Source organism: Engystomops pustulosus, chromosome 4, assembly GCF_040894005.1.
Source record: "Engystomops pustulosus chromosome 4, aEngPut4.maternal, whole genome shotgun sequence".
NCBI classification, from domain to species: Eukaryota; Metazoa; Chordata; class Amphibia; order Anura; family Leptodactylidae; genus Engystomops; species Engystomops pustulosus.
This window is the reverse complement of record NC_092414.1, coordinates 122,182,252-122,200,480: the sequence shown is the minus strand read 5'-3', so window position 1 is coordinate 122,200,480 and position 18,229 is coordinate 122,182,252. Positions and strand designations below refer to the sequence as shown.

At 36.8% G+C, this 18,229-nt stretch overlaps 1 protein-coding gene across 5 annotated transcripts in view; it reads left to right on the top strand.

The window, feature by feature from the left end:
• PCLO (piccolo presynaptic cytomatrix protein) overlaps positions 1–18,229 on the top strand; it is a 194,243-nt gene that overhangs the window by 130,956 nt on the left and 45,058 nt on the right. For all 5 annotated transcript variants that reach the window (XM_072147278.1, XM_072147282.1, XM_072147280.1 and 2 more), the window contains exons 5-7: positions 668–5,390; positions 5,748–7,747; positions 12,425–14,597. In XM_072147278.1, coding sequence (XP_072003379.1) covers positions 668–5,390; positions 5,748–7,747; positions 12,425–14,597 — 8,896 coding nt within the window. The remainder of the gene's footprint in view (positions 1–667; positions 5,391–5,747; positions 7,748–12,424; positions 14,598–18,229) is intronic.

Below are 18,229 nucleotides of genomic sequence, written 5' to 3'. Positions count from 1 at the left end.
TCATATGCTGTCTATCTATTTCCCATATATTTTACAGTCTCATGGAAGCATAAAAAATGTCATAGGGGGTCATTTATCTTATCTCTGTTTGTTATCTTTTTTCTGTCTGCTTCTTTGGTAATTTATCAATCTCACTTTTTCCTTTTGTTAAATGTTTTTTTTTTTCAGATTTCTTTTTGAGACTTAAAAAATAAATCAACAAATAAATCAGATATCCTTTAATGCCACAATTTTCTCATTGCCTTTTAAATATTTTTTTCCTGTTTAGAAGGCCATGAGGCTGGTTTTAGGCAAAAAATTACTTATAATATTCTGTACAATATACTGGGACACTGAAAATCTTTAGACATAGGTAAAACACACAACAGTGTCGTAAATTAGCAACCTTTTAATCGCTTTATGGGTGGCAAAAAAAATATTTTGTTCATTTAAATAACCTTACAAATTATGTGGATTAGAATTTTTTTATGTTTATTTAACATCAATTAATTAAATTCTACTCAGAACGGTAATGTATAGCAAGGGGGACATCCAGAGTTTGATCTTGTTTTAGTTGTGTTTTTGTGTATTTTTAGTTGTAATATCTATCATAATAAGGCAAAAGTGTATGTGAAGTTTTTTTATTTCTTTTATTGTTTGTTAATAATTTTCACTTTCTGTTTTGTAGGAGAAGGAAGATGACAAATCTGATACATCAAATTCTCAGCAGCAAAAAAGCCCACAAGGACTAAGTGATACAGGTTATTCATCTGATGGTATATCTGGTTCACTGGGAGAAATTCCAAGTCTTATACCAAGTGATGAAAAAGATGTGAATAAAGAATCATTAAAAAAAGAATCTCTTTCACATGAAAGCAGTCCTTCTAGTCCTTCGGATTTAGCTAAGTTGGAAAGTACAGTTTTATCAATCTTAGAAGCACAGACAAGTGTTCTTGCTGATGAAAAGCTAAGAAAAGGTAATGATCTGTATGGAAAATTTGCTGGACAGACTCAAGACAGAAATAGGACTAAGATATTGCCAATAACACCAGAATCCTACAGCTCAGAGGAAGAGCTTGATGACATGCAAGAAGAGGAAGAAGAGACACTAGATGAGAATGGCAAAAGGGTATTTCCATCTCGAAAAGTCAAAAAGGAGGGAATAAGCACATTAAAAGATATAACTATACGCAAAAGACAGGATTCACTTGATGACAGTAGTGAAAGTGAAAATTCACCAGTTCCACAGCGGAAAAGAAGAACTAGCAATGGATCATCAAGTAGTGATGACTTTAAACATGATGATAGCCAAGGATCTGGAGATGATGAAGATTTTATCAGAAAACAGATTATTGAAATGAGTGCTGATGAAGATGCCTCCGGCTCTGAAGATGAGGAATTTATTAGAACAAAATTAAAGGAAATAAGTGCAACTGAAAATCAAAATAAGGAAACAAAATCAAAGCCAGTACCAGCAAAGTGCAAGAGATTAACTAAAAAAAGCAGTGCAAGCTATGATGAGGATGGAATCAGACGACATTCCTGGCATGATGATGATGAAGAAGATGAAGATGAGGAAACGTATGATCAAGGCCCTGAGACAAAATTTAGAGAAACAAAGAGCCAAGAAAATGAAGAGCTGTCAGTTAGTGCCGGTGGGGGCCTCAGAAGATTTAAAACTATAGAGCTAAATAGCACAATGTCTAATACCTACACTGAAGAATCTAGTAAACAGCCTACTGTATTATATTATGATGAGGAACCAGAGTTGGAGATGGAAAGCTTAACAGATTCTCCAGAAGACAGGTCACGTGAAGAAAGATCATCAAGTCTCCATGCTTCAAGTTTTACTCCAGGCACCTCGCCAACTTCAGTTTCATCCCTGGATGAAGACAGTGACAGTAGCCCAAGCCACAAAAAGATGTCCGGAGAAAGTAAACAGCAGAGAAAAGCCAGACATCGATCTCATGGGCAAGTTCTACCCACTATAGAAGATTCTTCTGAAGAGGAAGAATTAAGAGAAGAGGAGGAACTTTTGAAAGAACAAGAAAAGCAAAGAGAACTGGAGCAACAACAGCAGCAAAGAAAAAGTTCTAGTAAAAAATCTAAAAAAGATAAAGATGAATTAAGAGCACAGAGAAGAAGAGAAAGACCTAAAACACCTCCGAGTAATTTATCTCCTATTGAAGATGCGTCTCCAACAGAGGAATTGCGTCAAGCAGCTGAAATGGAGGAACTTCATAGATCTTCATGTTCAGAGTATTCTCCTAGCATAGAGTCTGAACCAGAAGGATTTGAAATTAGTCCTGAGAAGATAATAGAAGTTCAAAAGGTTTATAAACTACCAACATCAGTATCTCTATTTTCGCCTACTGAGGTATCCCCTAATATTCCTGTACCAGAGAAGAAAACTGGACAGCAGACTCTAAGGAGCGCTGAGGAAGCTTATGAAGATATTTTATGTAAAGCAAAATTATATCACAGTGAAAAGGAGAAAGAAGACGTCTTTGAAAAGGAGCCTTTATATGGGGGGATGTTGATCGAAGATTATATTTATGAATCCCTCATTGAAGAGAATTATGAGGAAAGCTTAGATGCTAACATAATAAGTGGTCAACATCATTTGTTTGACCAGCAATTACAGGAAGTAAAAAAACATTCTGCTGATGAAGGTCACACCAGTGTATCTCAGACTATTGCAAGTATAGACACCAAATGCTTCAAAGCAGGAACATTCCATTCCATGGTGCCTCAAGAAGACATTGTTTCAAGTTCTTACATTGTCCCAGAAAGCCATGAAATAATTATTTTAGATAACACAGACGACAGGCAATGCCATGATCCTACTACTGAATTTTATGATATTATTACAAGTCAGGACATGCAGCTTACACCAGGATCCAGTCCTACTCAACATAGAAATGGTTTCAATATGAAACCTGCACGCACATCTTCCAATGAAAATTCATTCAAAACTGAAAATATTATACTTACTGCTTCTATAGACTCATCATCTCTTAACTCAATGTCTATTCCTGATGTTAAAATAACTCAACATTTTACTGCAGAAGAACCTGAAGATGATGTGGTTGTTGATTATAGTATAGAAAAAGCTTCTGATTATTCTGTTTCCAAAAGCACTGATGTATCCAAAAATGATGGCTCTAGTGAAAATACATCAAATGCTGAGAGCGGTTTCAAATCTGGTTCTATTCTATCACAAAGTGACATTCAGCTTAGTCAAACATCAGCACCAAGTTTAGCTGCTGATGCATCTACTACTGATCATGTTATTATTTCTGTACCTGATATTGCTCAAACTACAAGTGCCCAAACTATACAAAATTTTTCTGAAGTGTATACTATGGCAACAGAACATGATACTGACCCACTATTAGAAGGTGACAGCAAAGGATATCCAAAGGATGCATCAAATGCTATTGCTGGGTCACTTGTTAATCATGTTCCATCAATGACCACAGAATACATAATGCCCAAAAATCAGGCTCAGACTTTTACAGCAGTTGTACAGGAAACAAGCACTTCCTCTAATTTGCAATCAGTCATATCATCGGTTCCATCAGTCAAATCAAAAGTAATGTCTCTCTTTAAAAGTCCTACTGATACTGTAACAACTCAAACTTCAGTTCTTCCTCCACCCCCTCCACCACCGCCACCACCATTACCTCCTGCAGCAACCCCAAAGCCTGCATTAAGTTCAAAAAAGAGGCCAGCACCCAAAATTCCAACAACAAAACCAAAACCTCCCACAGTATACAAAAAAGAAGGAGTTCAGGAAGGTTCCCCATCAAAAACTAGTTCAGCTCCTACCGCTAGGCCTCATGCTCCTCCTCCACCTGTCCCTCCAAAGCCATCTTCTATTCCAGCTGGATTGGTATTTAGTCATAAAACACCTGAGTGTTCAAAACCTCAGAAAGTAGCAAAACCAGTGGCTAGTGAATCTCCAGTTGCTATGCAAAAGAGAACAGAAGCACAACAAAAAACACCAGCACATTCAGTGCAAACAAGTATGAGCTTACATTTAGTTTCATCGACAGAATATCAGTTACCTTCTCCAACATCACCTCTTTCTCCTCATTCTAATAAGTCCTCACCAAGATTAACCAAGCCATCTCAAGAAACATATGTGGTTATTACTTTGCCATCTGAACCGGGTACACCAACTGAAAATGAATCTCACACAACAACATGTTGGCCTCTACAAACATCTGTCCATGATCAGGTTCCACAAATTACACAAACAGTGTTTTCTACCACACCTTTTAGTGTAAATAAAAAAGCTACAGTAGGTCAACCATCAGTCCATCTGCAAGGTCTATCAAAAATGACTGCAGAAGATACCAAGATTACTGTTCCCTTACCTCAAAGCACAGTCTCTGAATTCACTAGCATGGCAGAAGTCTTTCCAACTGAAAGAATAGTAACAGCTCAAACTCAGTTAACACAGGTTGGGAGATCCACTGAATCTAACGACATAATAGACCTGCGCACCTTGAACAAGATTGACCATAATGTTAAAGATTTTGAAACTGATAGCTGTATGGACCTCTCCTCCACAACAACTGAAGGAAAACGTCAGTCTACTGTTCTTATTTCAATGAATCGACCAATAAGCGCTGTGCAACCTGCTATTGTAAACCTTAGTACTGTATCGCCAGTAATTTCATCTATGTTACTGGTTACTGAATCCATTACAGTCGTGACTTGCTCAACAACTGTAAGTTATACAACAAGTTTGGAGAGTCTTGTTGATTTAGGAAATTCAATGAAGGAACCCTTAAAATTGACAACTTCTAAACAATATGAAGAGGAAAATGGGAAGTATCCTGTGAATGTAGAAGTGCCAATTAACTTATCATTGGGTGTTACAACACACTCAGTATCTGGATCCACAACAAAACCTTTACCAGTTTCTTCCATTAGTGTTACAAATGGCTCTACTGATATTTCTACTTCTCAAGAATCAGTAGACAGTGGAGTAGTGGATCTTAGCACAACAAAATTCCTAAAAACAATGGTAACTGTGGATGACACTTCGTCAGCCATTGTCACTGAAATAATTGAAGATGATAAACCTGTGGACCTAACTGCAGGTCGAAGAGCTGTGTGTTGTGATGTGGTATACAAATTGCCTTTTGGAAGAAGTTGCATTTCACAGCAACCATCCACTACTTTACCTGAAGACCGTTTTGGATATAGAGATGACCATTATCAATATGATCGTACTGGAATTTCTGGTTTTCGAGGTGTTGGCGGTATGAAACCTTCTATGTCTGATACAAATTTAGCTGAAGCAGGACTCTTTTTGTATAAAAGCAAAAATACTTTTGATTACCCAGTTGGAATAGCTGATGTTGCTGTAGACCTTACATCTGGGAAAATGACTTCAGGTCAGTATGATGTGCCAGCAAATCTTTCTGTGAAATGTGATTACAGTGTTCCTCATCTCATTTCTGGGTAATATATTTTTTTTAATTTCGTTTTATTTTTTTTGGCACATTGTCGCAAAATATTTTTGATTACTGGTGTATTTTATTTTCTTTTTTGTATCATTATTTGTTTGTGTGGCTCACATGCATGTGTCTGCATGTTCCAAATTTAATTTAGCTTTTTGCCCAAATAATCATTATCCTGGAGATTTGCATGCAATTCTAAACATGTATTTCATCGAAATTGGATGGCTCACCAAACCACCAAAACTCAATGTTTTTAGGAAATGGACTATAACTTTACCCCTATACTTTCAGGTGAGGCTTTGGATTACCAAACCAAGACTACAGGTTCTTACCCAGAGACACGACAAGTCATTTCTGGTCTTGGAATAAGTGCCCCCCAGTATTCTCAAGCACGTATGACTGCTACTGTAGCCCCACCATATGGCATGGGAAGTGTTTTACGGTCATCCAATGGCGTTGTTTATTCATCTGTTACCAGTCCGATTCCTTCAACGTTTGCCATTACGACACAACCTGGCTCTATCTTCAGTACATCAGTAAAAGATTTATCTACCTTTATTACAACAGACACAGTTAGTTCATTGTCAAGCTTAAATCAAACTCAGCCACTACCTAGAACATATAGCATATTAACATCATCGGTGGGAGATGTTACCGATGTAATGTCTGTGATTGATACTAGTTTGCAAAATTTTCCTGAGGATATTGCAGCAAGTACACAAAGTGATCTTGTTTCCATTTTTACATCAGAATCAGAGACTTTTTCCGAAATTGGTGAAGATGAGTCATCTTTTATAATGCCATCTGATGATGGTAAGCAACAACACCTTCATTTACAGCGAGAGCTTCTAGAGCTGGAGAAACTGAAACAACAGCGATTAGCTGAGGAGCTTGAATGGGAACGTCAAGAAATTCAAAGATTTAGAGAGCAAGAAACATTTATGGTTCAGAAAAAACTTGAAGAATTACAGTCAATGAAGCAGCACCTACTTTATCAACAGGAGGAGGAGAGGCAGGCCCAGTTCATGATGAGGCAGGAAACATTAGCTCAACAGCAGCTGCATCTTGAGCAAATTCAGCAACTTCAGCAGCAACTTCATCAACAGTTAGAGGAGCAAAAAATGCGACAAATCTACCAATATGGCTATGACTCGGAAAATATGCCACCTCAAACTACTTCTGAGCAAGTAATTTTAGAAGGTCAATATGTAGCTCCAGAAGAAGGACAGTTCTGGACTGGTGATCATACTGCAACTACATCAGCAGCAGTTTCAGGAATTGAAATTACACCAGGTGATCCATGGTATGCTGTACAGTCAGATAATGTTCAACAATATATTTCAAGACCGGGGATATTTAATTCTGTTTCAGAATTATCTCTAAAAGATATGGATGTTAATGATGAAAGACAGCTCAAAAAAAGAAGTTCCATGCCTAGGCTCAGTGGTATGTATGATGAAATTGATGGAAATTTGCAAGAAGAACCAAGATCTTACAAACTAATTGTTGATAGTGGAGTCCAAACTGATGATGAAGATGGAAATGATAACAGATATACTGGAAGAAGGAGAAAGTCAAAAAAAGGTGTTGATACAAGTGTCCAGACTGATGATGAAGATCAAGATGAGTGGGATATTCCGACAAGGTCAAGAAGAAGATCACGTTCAGGAAAATACACTGATGCAAACCCTGATGCTGAGAAATCGAGACCTTTTTCCAAAGTATCTAGTATAGCTGTGCAAACTGTGGCAGAAATTTCAGTACAAACGGAACCACTTGGAACCATAAGAACACCATCAATAAGGGCAAAAGTTGATTCAAAGGTAGAAATAATTAAGCATATTTCTGCTCCAGAAAAGAGCTATAAAGGAGATAGCTTGGGGTGCCAAACAGAAACTGATTCTGATGTACAGAGCCCACAATATCTTAATGATGCATTACAAAAAGATAAAAGACGTCCAACACCTTTAGAAATAGGTTATTCTTCTCACCTTCGGGCTGATTCATCACTGCAGGTTGCACCTTCTCCTCCTAAGAGTCCTAAAGTTCTTTATTCACCAATTTCACCAGTTTCACCAAGTAAAGCTCTAGAATCTGCTTTTGTACCCTATGATAAGACCCTCGTGGATGATATTGACACTCACAAGCCACATGCTGATATTGTGCAGATTCCACCACCAAGCCCAAAATCCGGGAAGGTCATGCAGCGGTCTATGTCAGATCCAAAACCCTTAAGTCCAACTGCAGAAGACATTGCTAGAACACAGTTCCAATACTCAGATGGATACTCAGTAAGAACTAATTTTTATTATATATGTTAAAATAGATACATTTGAAATTAAAGTGTTGGTGTTTTTTATGATTATGAAGGTATTCCTGAATTTTTAGATTTATTACTTTGTCACCAATATAAGATTAGTATGGTATCAATATTTATTATACTGGTGATTAGATGTTTGAAGAGCTCATAGCAAAAGGATAAACATGGCAACAGTCACTTCAGTCATTATGAAAAATACAATCTATATACCGTAGTTTCAGCAGCACATATACTAAAAAAATACATTTTTTTTCATTTACAGAGCTTATGAGGGCTTGTTCCTTGCTAAAAATGGAACAATACCCTAACTAAGGATGTTAATTTAGTGGGCTTAAATGTTGCTGCCATGTCCCCTAATCTTTGCTAGGAGTTGTCTTTATAAAGCTTGGGACAAACCCAGATGCATCCAGTATAATTGTTTTGTCAAGAATGAAGAAGAAAAGTCTGTGCCATATTTACTTCTGCCACAAAACTTCAGTTTGACAGGTCTCCAGATTCAATCTAAATAATAGAACTGCACACTAGGTTTTTCATCTTATGGAATCTGATTAAATTGTGGATGGCAAATCCCAACATTTATTGTTAAATTTAGTATCAATTGCTTCCTTGGCAGAACTCCTTTTCACTAGGAGATACTTTGCTTGCAATGTTTGAGAGAAAAAAAAATTCATAACAAGTAAAATTTGAGGACAGACTGAAAGATGTGCCAGATTTATCAACCAATGAAAAAATTGGGTGCATCATGAATTCAACAGTTTACAGAAAAACTGCCTTTAAAATGTCCTGTATTAACATATTTTTAAGAAGCCAATAAGTAATGACTACTAAGTAATTTTTTTTCTTTGTATCCTTCATATTTTGAGTAAACCAATGACACTTTATTTCAATTTCCAAATTAAATGATTAATTGAATACAATAACAAATAACTTTTGAAATCTATTAATAAACATATTTGTACATGTTTGGAATCATAGCCATGTCCTACATTTGTAGGACAAATCAGTTATACAATTTGTAACATTTATTTCTGGTATCTTTTTCACACATCAAGACTGATTTCATGACAAGAGAAACAGAATATACTAGGACATGTTTATTAATAGAATAAAAATGAGTATTAATAGTCTTTTTTGAATTCAGTATATGTCTCAAACATGCAAATTACTCCAATATTTCTGTGTAGCACTAATACAGTATATAAAATAAACCTGTGACCATGACATTAGTGGGTAATTTGTGGGTATTATGGGGAGAAGCTAAGATGATTGATATATAGTTTAAGGTAACAGTAAACGGAGGCGTGGGGGCTCAGCGGGGTTATTGTACGCCGAAGACCAAGCATGTGATAAATAACCCCCAAATAGTATATATACTCTACTAATAGTATAAAGTATATATATAACACTTAGACATACAGAATATATACACTTAGTGTACACATTCTTCTCCCCTCAAGTTCCGACAAAGGCACGTCTCTACCTTCTGCCCACAGGGGGTACAGATGTGTTCATTGGGGGGGGGGTCACTGCTTGAGGCATTATATTGGGGGAAGAGCACTGCTAGGGGCATTTTATTGGGGGGGCACTGCTGGGGGCAATATGTTTGGGGGAGCACTGCTGAGGGTATTTCATCAGGGAGAGCAATGCTGGGGGAATTATATGGGGGTGGGAGCACTGCTGGCAACATTTTATTGGGCCACCGCTGTGGGCATTTTATTGGGGAGGGGGGAAGCATTGCTGGGGGGAGGAAGAACTGCTTGGGGCATTTCATTAATGGGGGAGCACTGCTGGGGATATCATTTTATGGGCTGAGAAGCACTGTTGGAGGAATTTCATTAATAGGGGAGCACTGTTGGGGAACTTGCGTTGAGGGGGCTTGAGCTGGGAAAATGTTATTGGGTAGGGGGCTTTGCTAGGGACATTTCATTGGGTGGGGGGCTGTTCTAGGGACATGTCATTGAGTGAGGAGAGCACTGCTGGGGACATTTCACTGGGGGAGCACTGCTGGGAACATTTCATTGGGTGGAGGGGCTCTGCTAGGGACATTTCATGTGTGGGAGAACTGCTGCGGACATTGCATTTGGGAGAGCACTGCTGGGGACATTGCATTGGGGGGCTCCGCTGTGGACATTTCAGTGAAAAGTCCAAAGACAAAGGGGACAATATAGGTGTGTGGGGGTTACTTTATACAAAGGGGTGTTATAATGTCACCTTTTCTGTAGCCATCTTCTTATCAAGATATTAAAAGAGGGCTGCAGAAAAAGGGGCACTATATAGGATGGTGTTAGATATTGAGTATTTATGGGGCACACTATTTTTTTCCAATGGCCATGGTAAGAGTGTCACCTGGCCCTGGTCTTTTTTAGGTGCAGCCGGTCCCCAGATACAAAAAGGATGGGGAACACTGCCATACATCATATACATACCATATAAACTCATACAGCATATACATAAACACACACATACAACATATATATATATATATATACACAGCACATACACACCATAAACACACATATATAAAGTATATACTTACCAAAAGATGTATCCTCTGTGAATTGGCGCCCTGGACCTCCACTCAACATCGGTCGGGATGTGTCATGTGACGTCACATTACCTCAGACAGCAAGAAGATAGGGTGGCCCACCGCACAGACACACAGACACAGAGGTGGATGTGCTAGGTGAGGCAGGCCTAGGGACAGGCAGCAGAGGCATAGAGGGACTCGACCATGCCTCCTGATCCCGGGGGCCCCTTTAGCACTGCGGACATGGCAGCTATGATAAGTAGGGATGAACCCATTAACATTATGGGCCCTGTAGAAGATGCTATGTCCTAGCAATATGACTATCTTTCGTCTCCCAGCACTGCCTAAGTGGCCAATCGCCGGCCTCAGAGAGTTCTTGGGACATGATTGGCTGCAGTGGGTCCTCTGACTTTTAGCTTTTCTGGTCTGAATTGTGGACTGTAGATCATCCTATAATAGAAAATGGGAGCCAGAGTAGGGTGCGTACAATTTATTTATTTTGTTTATCTGAAATTCTTGAAAACCGCTTTGACATAAAGCTATGTTGTCAATGTTTTTGGATCGGTAGCATGAGTATATTGATAGGGAAGCATGGAATCTAAATTCAAGTTTAACAATAACTTTTGTAGATACATTGTTGTAGATACTTAAAGCATTTATCAAAACTTTACTGTAGTTTATCTGCCATAATTTTTTTTCCAATTTCATGTTGTTTAAATATACCGGTGTGAAGATAATAGAAATGTAGCCATGTTTTCCCTTAGATACAAGATAGTTGTCTATCTATTCAGGCGCCCAACCACCTGTATTCAGTGTTTAATACTACAGGGGCTGTGGGACATTCAGTCATTCTCAGACATTTCATATGCAAAAACTACTTTTTTGTATGCAATCACTCCATCTGTGGTGGTCATATTGAAGGACAGCTGTCCTAAATTTGTAATAGACCACATGACTACATTTATGTGAAATTATGTTCAGAGAGGTAATTTTTTTGATAAAATGGAAAAAATAAAAAAAGAGTGCACTCACTCAATTCAAGCTTTATCCATGCTAGGTTAAATGACTGCCAGTCCTGCTTTGTCTTTGTTATATCATTTTTTATATAACCGATATAGAATTTTAAAACGAGGATGGAGTACTGTGAATCGCACTACCTTTATACTTTTAGGGACTTGGATGTATATTTAGTCATTGTTCAAATAGGGTATTGAACACTGACTGGGTTGTACTCTGTTCATAGAGATGAGATTTACAGGACCAATTCAAGTAGAGAAAAAAAGAATGGCACTCACCCTTGTCTTGAATCTTCAAATTTGGTGTTTAGACATACTCACAAACATGATAACAGTAAGGGAACCGTATGGACATCCCACTAGAAAGAGCAACGGACATTTTGCGTCTTATGCTTCTACCAGCTCTTCAGTAGAGCACAAGATGTGAAATGTTTGTTTATTCTACCTAGGAGGATGTCCATACCATTCCTTACCATCCCTTACTGTTATGTTTGTGAGTATGTCTATGTCTATGTTAAATAGACACAGAATTTGAAGATTCAAGGCAAGGATAAGTTCCATTCATTTTTTATTCTACTTGAATTGGATTATAGAAATGTAAGTACATGGCAGATAAATTATGAATTGTAAATTTACAGTTGGTAATACCCCTTTAACCACACTCATTCTTCTTACTTCTTCGCTCAACCCTGCAGACTATTTGCTCTTTGAATTCGCTGTGAGAACAGTGCATTTGTCATAGATACATTAGAACATTGTTGTTGTCATAGATATCCATTTTTTCAATTTATATATGGATTAATTAACATTAAATGCACAAAAAAATCCTGATGTCTGGAAATAATACTGTTAATAATGCTGAATGTAGAAAGGATAGCCAGCCACATTGATGCATTCATTTTTGAGAAAAAATCAATATTCTTTTACAAGATTTCAAATCCCTTATAACTTGTGTGCTATAAAAGTAATATGTAAATTATTGTTTTATTTCATTTTTGTATATATCATAATTAAAAAAAACTTTGTACAAAGACATGTATTATTTCAGGGCTTAGGTAGTTCACTTATATCTGCTTTTTTTTGTTCATTTATTTTTGCATCATAGGCCAAAACAATTCAAAGCGGTACTCAAAAGAAAGTTAAAAGAACCCTTCCAAACCCTCCACCAGAAGAAGCTGGGAATGTTTTGCAGTCTACATACAGCTCAGTTGGATCTGTTTCTCGTAGAAGAGTTTGTAGGACTACAACAATGGCTCGAGCTAAAATTCTTCAGGATATTGATAGAGAATTGGACCTTGTTGAAAGAGAATCTTCCAAACTGCGCAAGAAACAAGCTGAACTAGATGAGGAGGAAAAAGAAATTGATGCAAAACTTAGATATCTGGAAATGGGAATTAACAGAAGAAAAGAAGCATTATTGAAAGAGAGAGAAAAGAGAGAAAGAGCTTATCTACAAGGTGTTGCTGAAGAGCGTGATTACATGTCAGATAGTGAAGTTAGTAATACAAGGCCAACTAGAATTGAAAACCATCTTGGCTTAGACAGGCCACAAACTGCCCCTCAACCTGACTATAGTCCTTATTTGCCACCACAGACACAAACAGAAACTTCATTTGCACCTCAGACAAGCCCTTACACACAGTACCAATATCAGACCCCTACTTTGCTTACTCAAGCTCCAACACAATTTTCTCAACAGTCTCATTACCAACCATCCCTTTACCATCAACAAGTTTCATCATATCAAACTCAACCAACTTTTCAAGCTGTTCCAACTATGTCATTTACTCCTCAGCCACAGTCAACACCAAGTCAATCTGCTTATCAACACCCTTCCCAATTATTATTATTACAGCAAAAAGCAAGACAAAGTGCATTAGATTTAGATTGTAAAATAACATCACATTATGATGTTATACGAAATCAACCTCTTATTATTGCACCTGCCTCTACTGATAGCAGCTACTCTGTTTCGCATCTTGGCAGTAAATACAGTACTTTGGACTTACGTTTAGGCTTAGATGAAAAAAGTAGCATGGCAAGTAGCCCAATGTCTAGCATATCTGCAGATTCTTTTTATGCTGATTTAGAACATCATGCTTCCAGGAATTATGTATTAATTGATGACATTGGGGAACTTACTAAAGGTTCAGGTTCCATAAGCTCTGCATTTGGACTCCATGAAAAAGAGCTTTCCAAAACGGACCACCTTCTTCGAACTGTAGATTCTCGAAGAGCTCCTGAAGTAACAGACTTTTTAGGACCTATGTCAACTTCTTCTAGATTACATACATATGGAAAAGGGGATGAAGACTCAATGGAAGATCCTTATGAGCTAAAGCTTCTCAAACATCAAATAAAACAAGAATTTCGTAGAGGTACAGAAAATTTAGATCCACTGGCTGGCTTTTCACCTTATTATCATTCTGATAGTCTCTATAGACACTTTCCGAAGACTGAAAAATATAGCATTAGCAGACTTACACTAGAAAAACAGGCTGCTAAGCAGCTACCGCCAGCTATATTGTATCAAAAACAACCTAAGCATAAAAAATCTTTAATAGACCCAAAGATTTCAAAGTTTTCTCCAATTCAAGAAAGTAGAGATCTAGAGCCTGACTATGCCAGTTATCTTTCTTCTAGTACATCTTCAATCCCAAGCATATCATCAAAGGTAAGACTACTCCAGGATGATATTACATATGGCTTAAGAAAAAATATTACAGACCAACAAAAATTTTTGGGCCCTGCCTTGGCTCAAAGCCTTGGGTCAACGCTTAATGCAAATATAAGGACTGCAATGCAAGATGAAGTTGATAAGCCCTACGTGAGTGGTAGTCGATCACGGCCTTCATCAAGACCATCATCAGTCTATGGTCTAGATTTGTCAATAAAAAGAGATTTATCTAGTTCATCTTTAAGACAGAAAGCGAATGAGTCAGAAGCATTAGAGGGGACATTTAGTCATGCAACACCTTCCGGAAGAACAAAACCATCCAGTCTACCTATTAGTCAAAGTAGGGGAAGGATTCCAATAGTAGCACAGAACTCTGAAGAGGAAAGTCCATTAAGTCCTGTCGGTCAACCTATGGGGATGGCAAGAGCTGCTGCTGGACCTTTGCCACCAATTTCTGCAGACACCAGGGATCAGTTTGGCTCTAGTCACTCTTTACCTGAGGTACAACAACACATGAGAGAAGAATCCAGAACTCGTGGCTATGATCGAGACATTGCATTCATTATGGATGACTTTCAGCATGCCATGTCTGATAGTGAAGGTAATCAGGAAATCAGAATTCTATACCATTATCACAACACAAACCTTCATTTCTCTGCATGCTATTAATGAATTCTGTGACTTTCAAACATTCTCTTTCTGTTGTGGATTCTTTGTGTTTTCTTTTATGTTTTCTAAACTGATTTATTTGAATATTTTTCTTTAATATGTTTTAATTTTTCTTTTGTTGTTGTTCCTTATTTATACTTGTACATGTAACATATTCTCATTGTATGTGTATCTTTAAACATGTGTTTTAAATAATATATGTTCCATAGTAAAAAGCTGAATTATTACCTTACCTTATATATTTATCAGCATTCTAATATAATGAACAATGAGGATAATTAAATAATTAAAAAATTAATAAATTTAGGGGTTTTTTTTCAAATTTGTAAAAACTCTAAAGCAATTATACCTAGTATAGTTTAAAATCAATCATCATAGAAAGCAAAGTATGGAACTGTTAAATTCATACTAAATTTTTTGGTGTCAATGTGCATCATCTGAATGTTTATTAGAATTCACATAGTCATTGCAATACTTTAAACTCCTTGCTGCTGTCAGCACCTGCAACAGTCTGCTTTGCAATTTGCTTTAGCAAGCCCTAAGCAGCAGCAAGGAGATATAAAAAAAAGCCACAGTATTAGTAAGTGCTGTGGAATCTAAATATTTTTTTCTTTATATATTTATTTATTTATTTCATAGAATTTTCTTTGTATTTATATGTGAAATATGTGCATTCATTTTGTGCTTTTTGTTTTTTATGTCTAATACATGTATGTGTGCCATTTAATAAATATGTGCATGCACATTTTTAATTGCTTATGATTATTGTTAAGAAATGGACCGCATGTCAATATGCTGCATGAAAATTTAATCAACAGTATTTTGGTTTATACAATAATTTTTTATTGTATCAGAAAGATAACATTTCGGAAACATTCCAAAAATGAATCATAAAATGGTAAATAAATTTACCATGAATAAGTATGCAATGGAATATTTTCTACTTTTATTTAGGATATAGTATGGAAAGGAGTAACTGGTACAGTATGTTTATTTAAAAAAATAGTCCTCCGTAACAAATGCAATGGGTCCTTTGCCTTCACCAGCCAGAGTCCAAAATATCCAAATACAGAAAACGGCAGCACTCCAATATAGTGAAAACAAATGTGGTGTTTATTCGACCTCTAGCAACTTTCAGCTGTGTAGTGACATTATACATAAGGTAAACATCACATAAGTGTCAAATATGTACAATAAAGTGGATAATTGATTATATTTTTATCAACCTGAAAATTAATTGAGACAAGTTTATATACATGATCAAATGATCAAAAATATGTCTCAATATAAATTGCTGTCATAATTCACCTGTGATACTTTAGAATATGGTACCTGTAAGTAAAAACTGCCACGAACTATGTGGGTCACACTATACTGGGTACATTGGTTTGCAGTGGAAATAATCCCATCTCTAACTGTGAGCCGAGTGGATCTTCCCCCACTAGTGGACAACTAAGCTTAGTGGCCCTAGTGGTCAGTATGTACCAACATATATAACCATATATATAGCTGTTAAGTATATAACAGGTCTAATTATACATCAAACAGGGTGATTACTCCTGAAATGTTACAGATTATTCAGGAGTAATCACCCTAAAAACTGATGAGGTCACTACCGTATAGCCAGTTTCTTAGGGTCTGCCATATTGTCTCTCTTGAATCCCATCTCCAAAAGAATTTTGCTGATCTCACTATAAAATTTAGAGATGGAGGTTGCCCTACACCCCTTATAGTGGAGCATAAGGACACAGTTAACACACTGTATATATCCATTGGACATTCTGATAGTACTATCAATATCAATAACACTCTCTTACGCTTATAGTAGAATGTAGATAAGGTATTCCTCTATATTTCTCGCAGATCCCTATTTGATAGTGTATGGGCAAGAATGCGTCCTGTTCAATGAGCTAAACCCCTATCCAAGATGGCATTTCCGGACATTCATGTTGCTTATGCGCATGGGTGACAGCTCTCCATTACATTTTACTGAGGTATATCCTTATCAAAGATGGCGCTCTTAGACGTCTTTGTAGTTTATTCACATGCGTGACATGCGCATTAGAGTATCTGCTCTCCATTACACTTCACTGACATGCGCAGTTGCGCTGTGGAGATGTGTATACCATCTGTTTTGTTATATAGCACCTGGCCAGGAGGAGGTTCCCACACAGGTGAATTATGACAGTAATTTATATTGAAACATATTTTTTTAATACTAATCATTTGATCATGTATTTAAACTTGTATCACTTAAAGATTGGATAATCAATCTTTAGATTGATGAAAATATATTCAATTATACACTGTATTGTATATATTGGATGTCTATATGATGTTTCCCTAATGTATGATGTCACTACACTGCGACAATATATATCTCTATGTATCATGACACACATTGATTGACAAAGGCTGGGAACACAGCTGAAACATTGCTAGAGGTGGAATAAACACTACGTTTGTTTTCACTATATTGGAGTGCTGCCGTTTTCTTTATTTGGATATATATATACATATGTGTGTGTGTGCATTTGAATAGTTTTATATCAAGTATGATATAAAACTGTTACACAGCTCTTAGGTCGTGTTCACTGATTTGCGATTTGAAACACAATTCAACGCCGCTTGGGTCCGTTGCATTTGCATTTACACTGAAACACTTGCGATCAGGAATGAGAACCACATGCTATGCATTGTTTACATGCAAAATTTGTGGAGATTGTTTCCAATCACAAGTATTTCAGTGTAAATGCATATGCGATTTGGCCAAGCACCTCACTAGAGCCTTTGAATTACATTTCATGTTGCAATTCATACACTACATGTGACTGCAACTCTGGGAACTTCCAAACATTGTATCAAAGATTCCGATCCTTCATTCTGTAATTGACACTTAAGGGAGGTTTCCCACTCTAAACATATTTCTATAACTCTCTGATGGGTATTAATCCCTTGTACCCAACCAACACCCATCAAGAAGAGATTACCAGTATAAAAATCAAGACTAGAAATAGGCACATATATGTGACCCCCTTCCTCTGAACCCTATGAGAGATAATCAAAGAACAGAGCAAGGAAAATTAAAACCCTATTTTTTTTAGCCCACACGCTTTTAAATATTGAAAAGTCATCAAGTGACTTTCTTGTTGTACACATGTGTTCAGGAATATCAGGAAATATAAGGTGACAAATGTCAAAAGTTTTATATCTCAAAGTAATAAGAAGTAGACGCTGCTTCAAATACATATCAGCCTATCTTGCACTTTCAGCAGTGCTCTTGGGTAATCAGTCTTTTTGATGGCATTGCAAAATATATGACTATTTCTGAGAAAAATCCATCTGATAAGGGATGAATTACTTACTTAGTATTTCAAAACCCAATGCTCAATATGCTAAATTGAATTTGTGGGTTTAATATTATGTACTATATAACTTATTATAGTTCACCAAATTGACACATGAATGTTTATAAATACAAGGTTATAGCCTGATTCACATCTTGTACTCACATTTATCTGTATACTATCTGTAAAGCTCATAGCTCCACATTTCTGACAAATC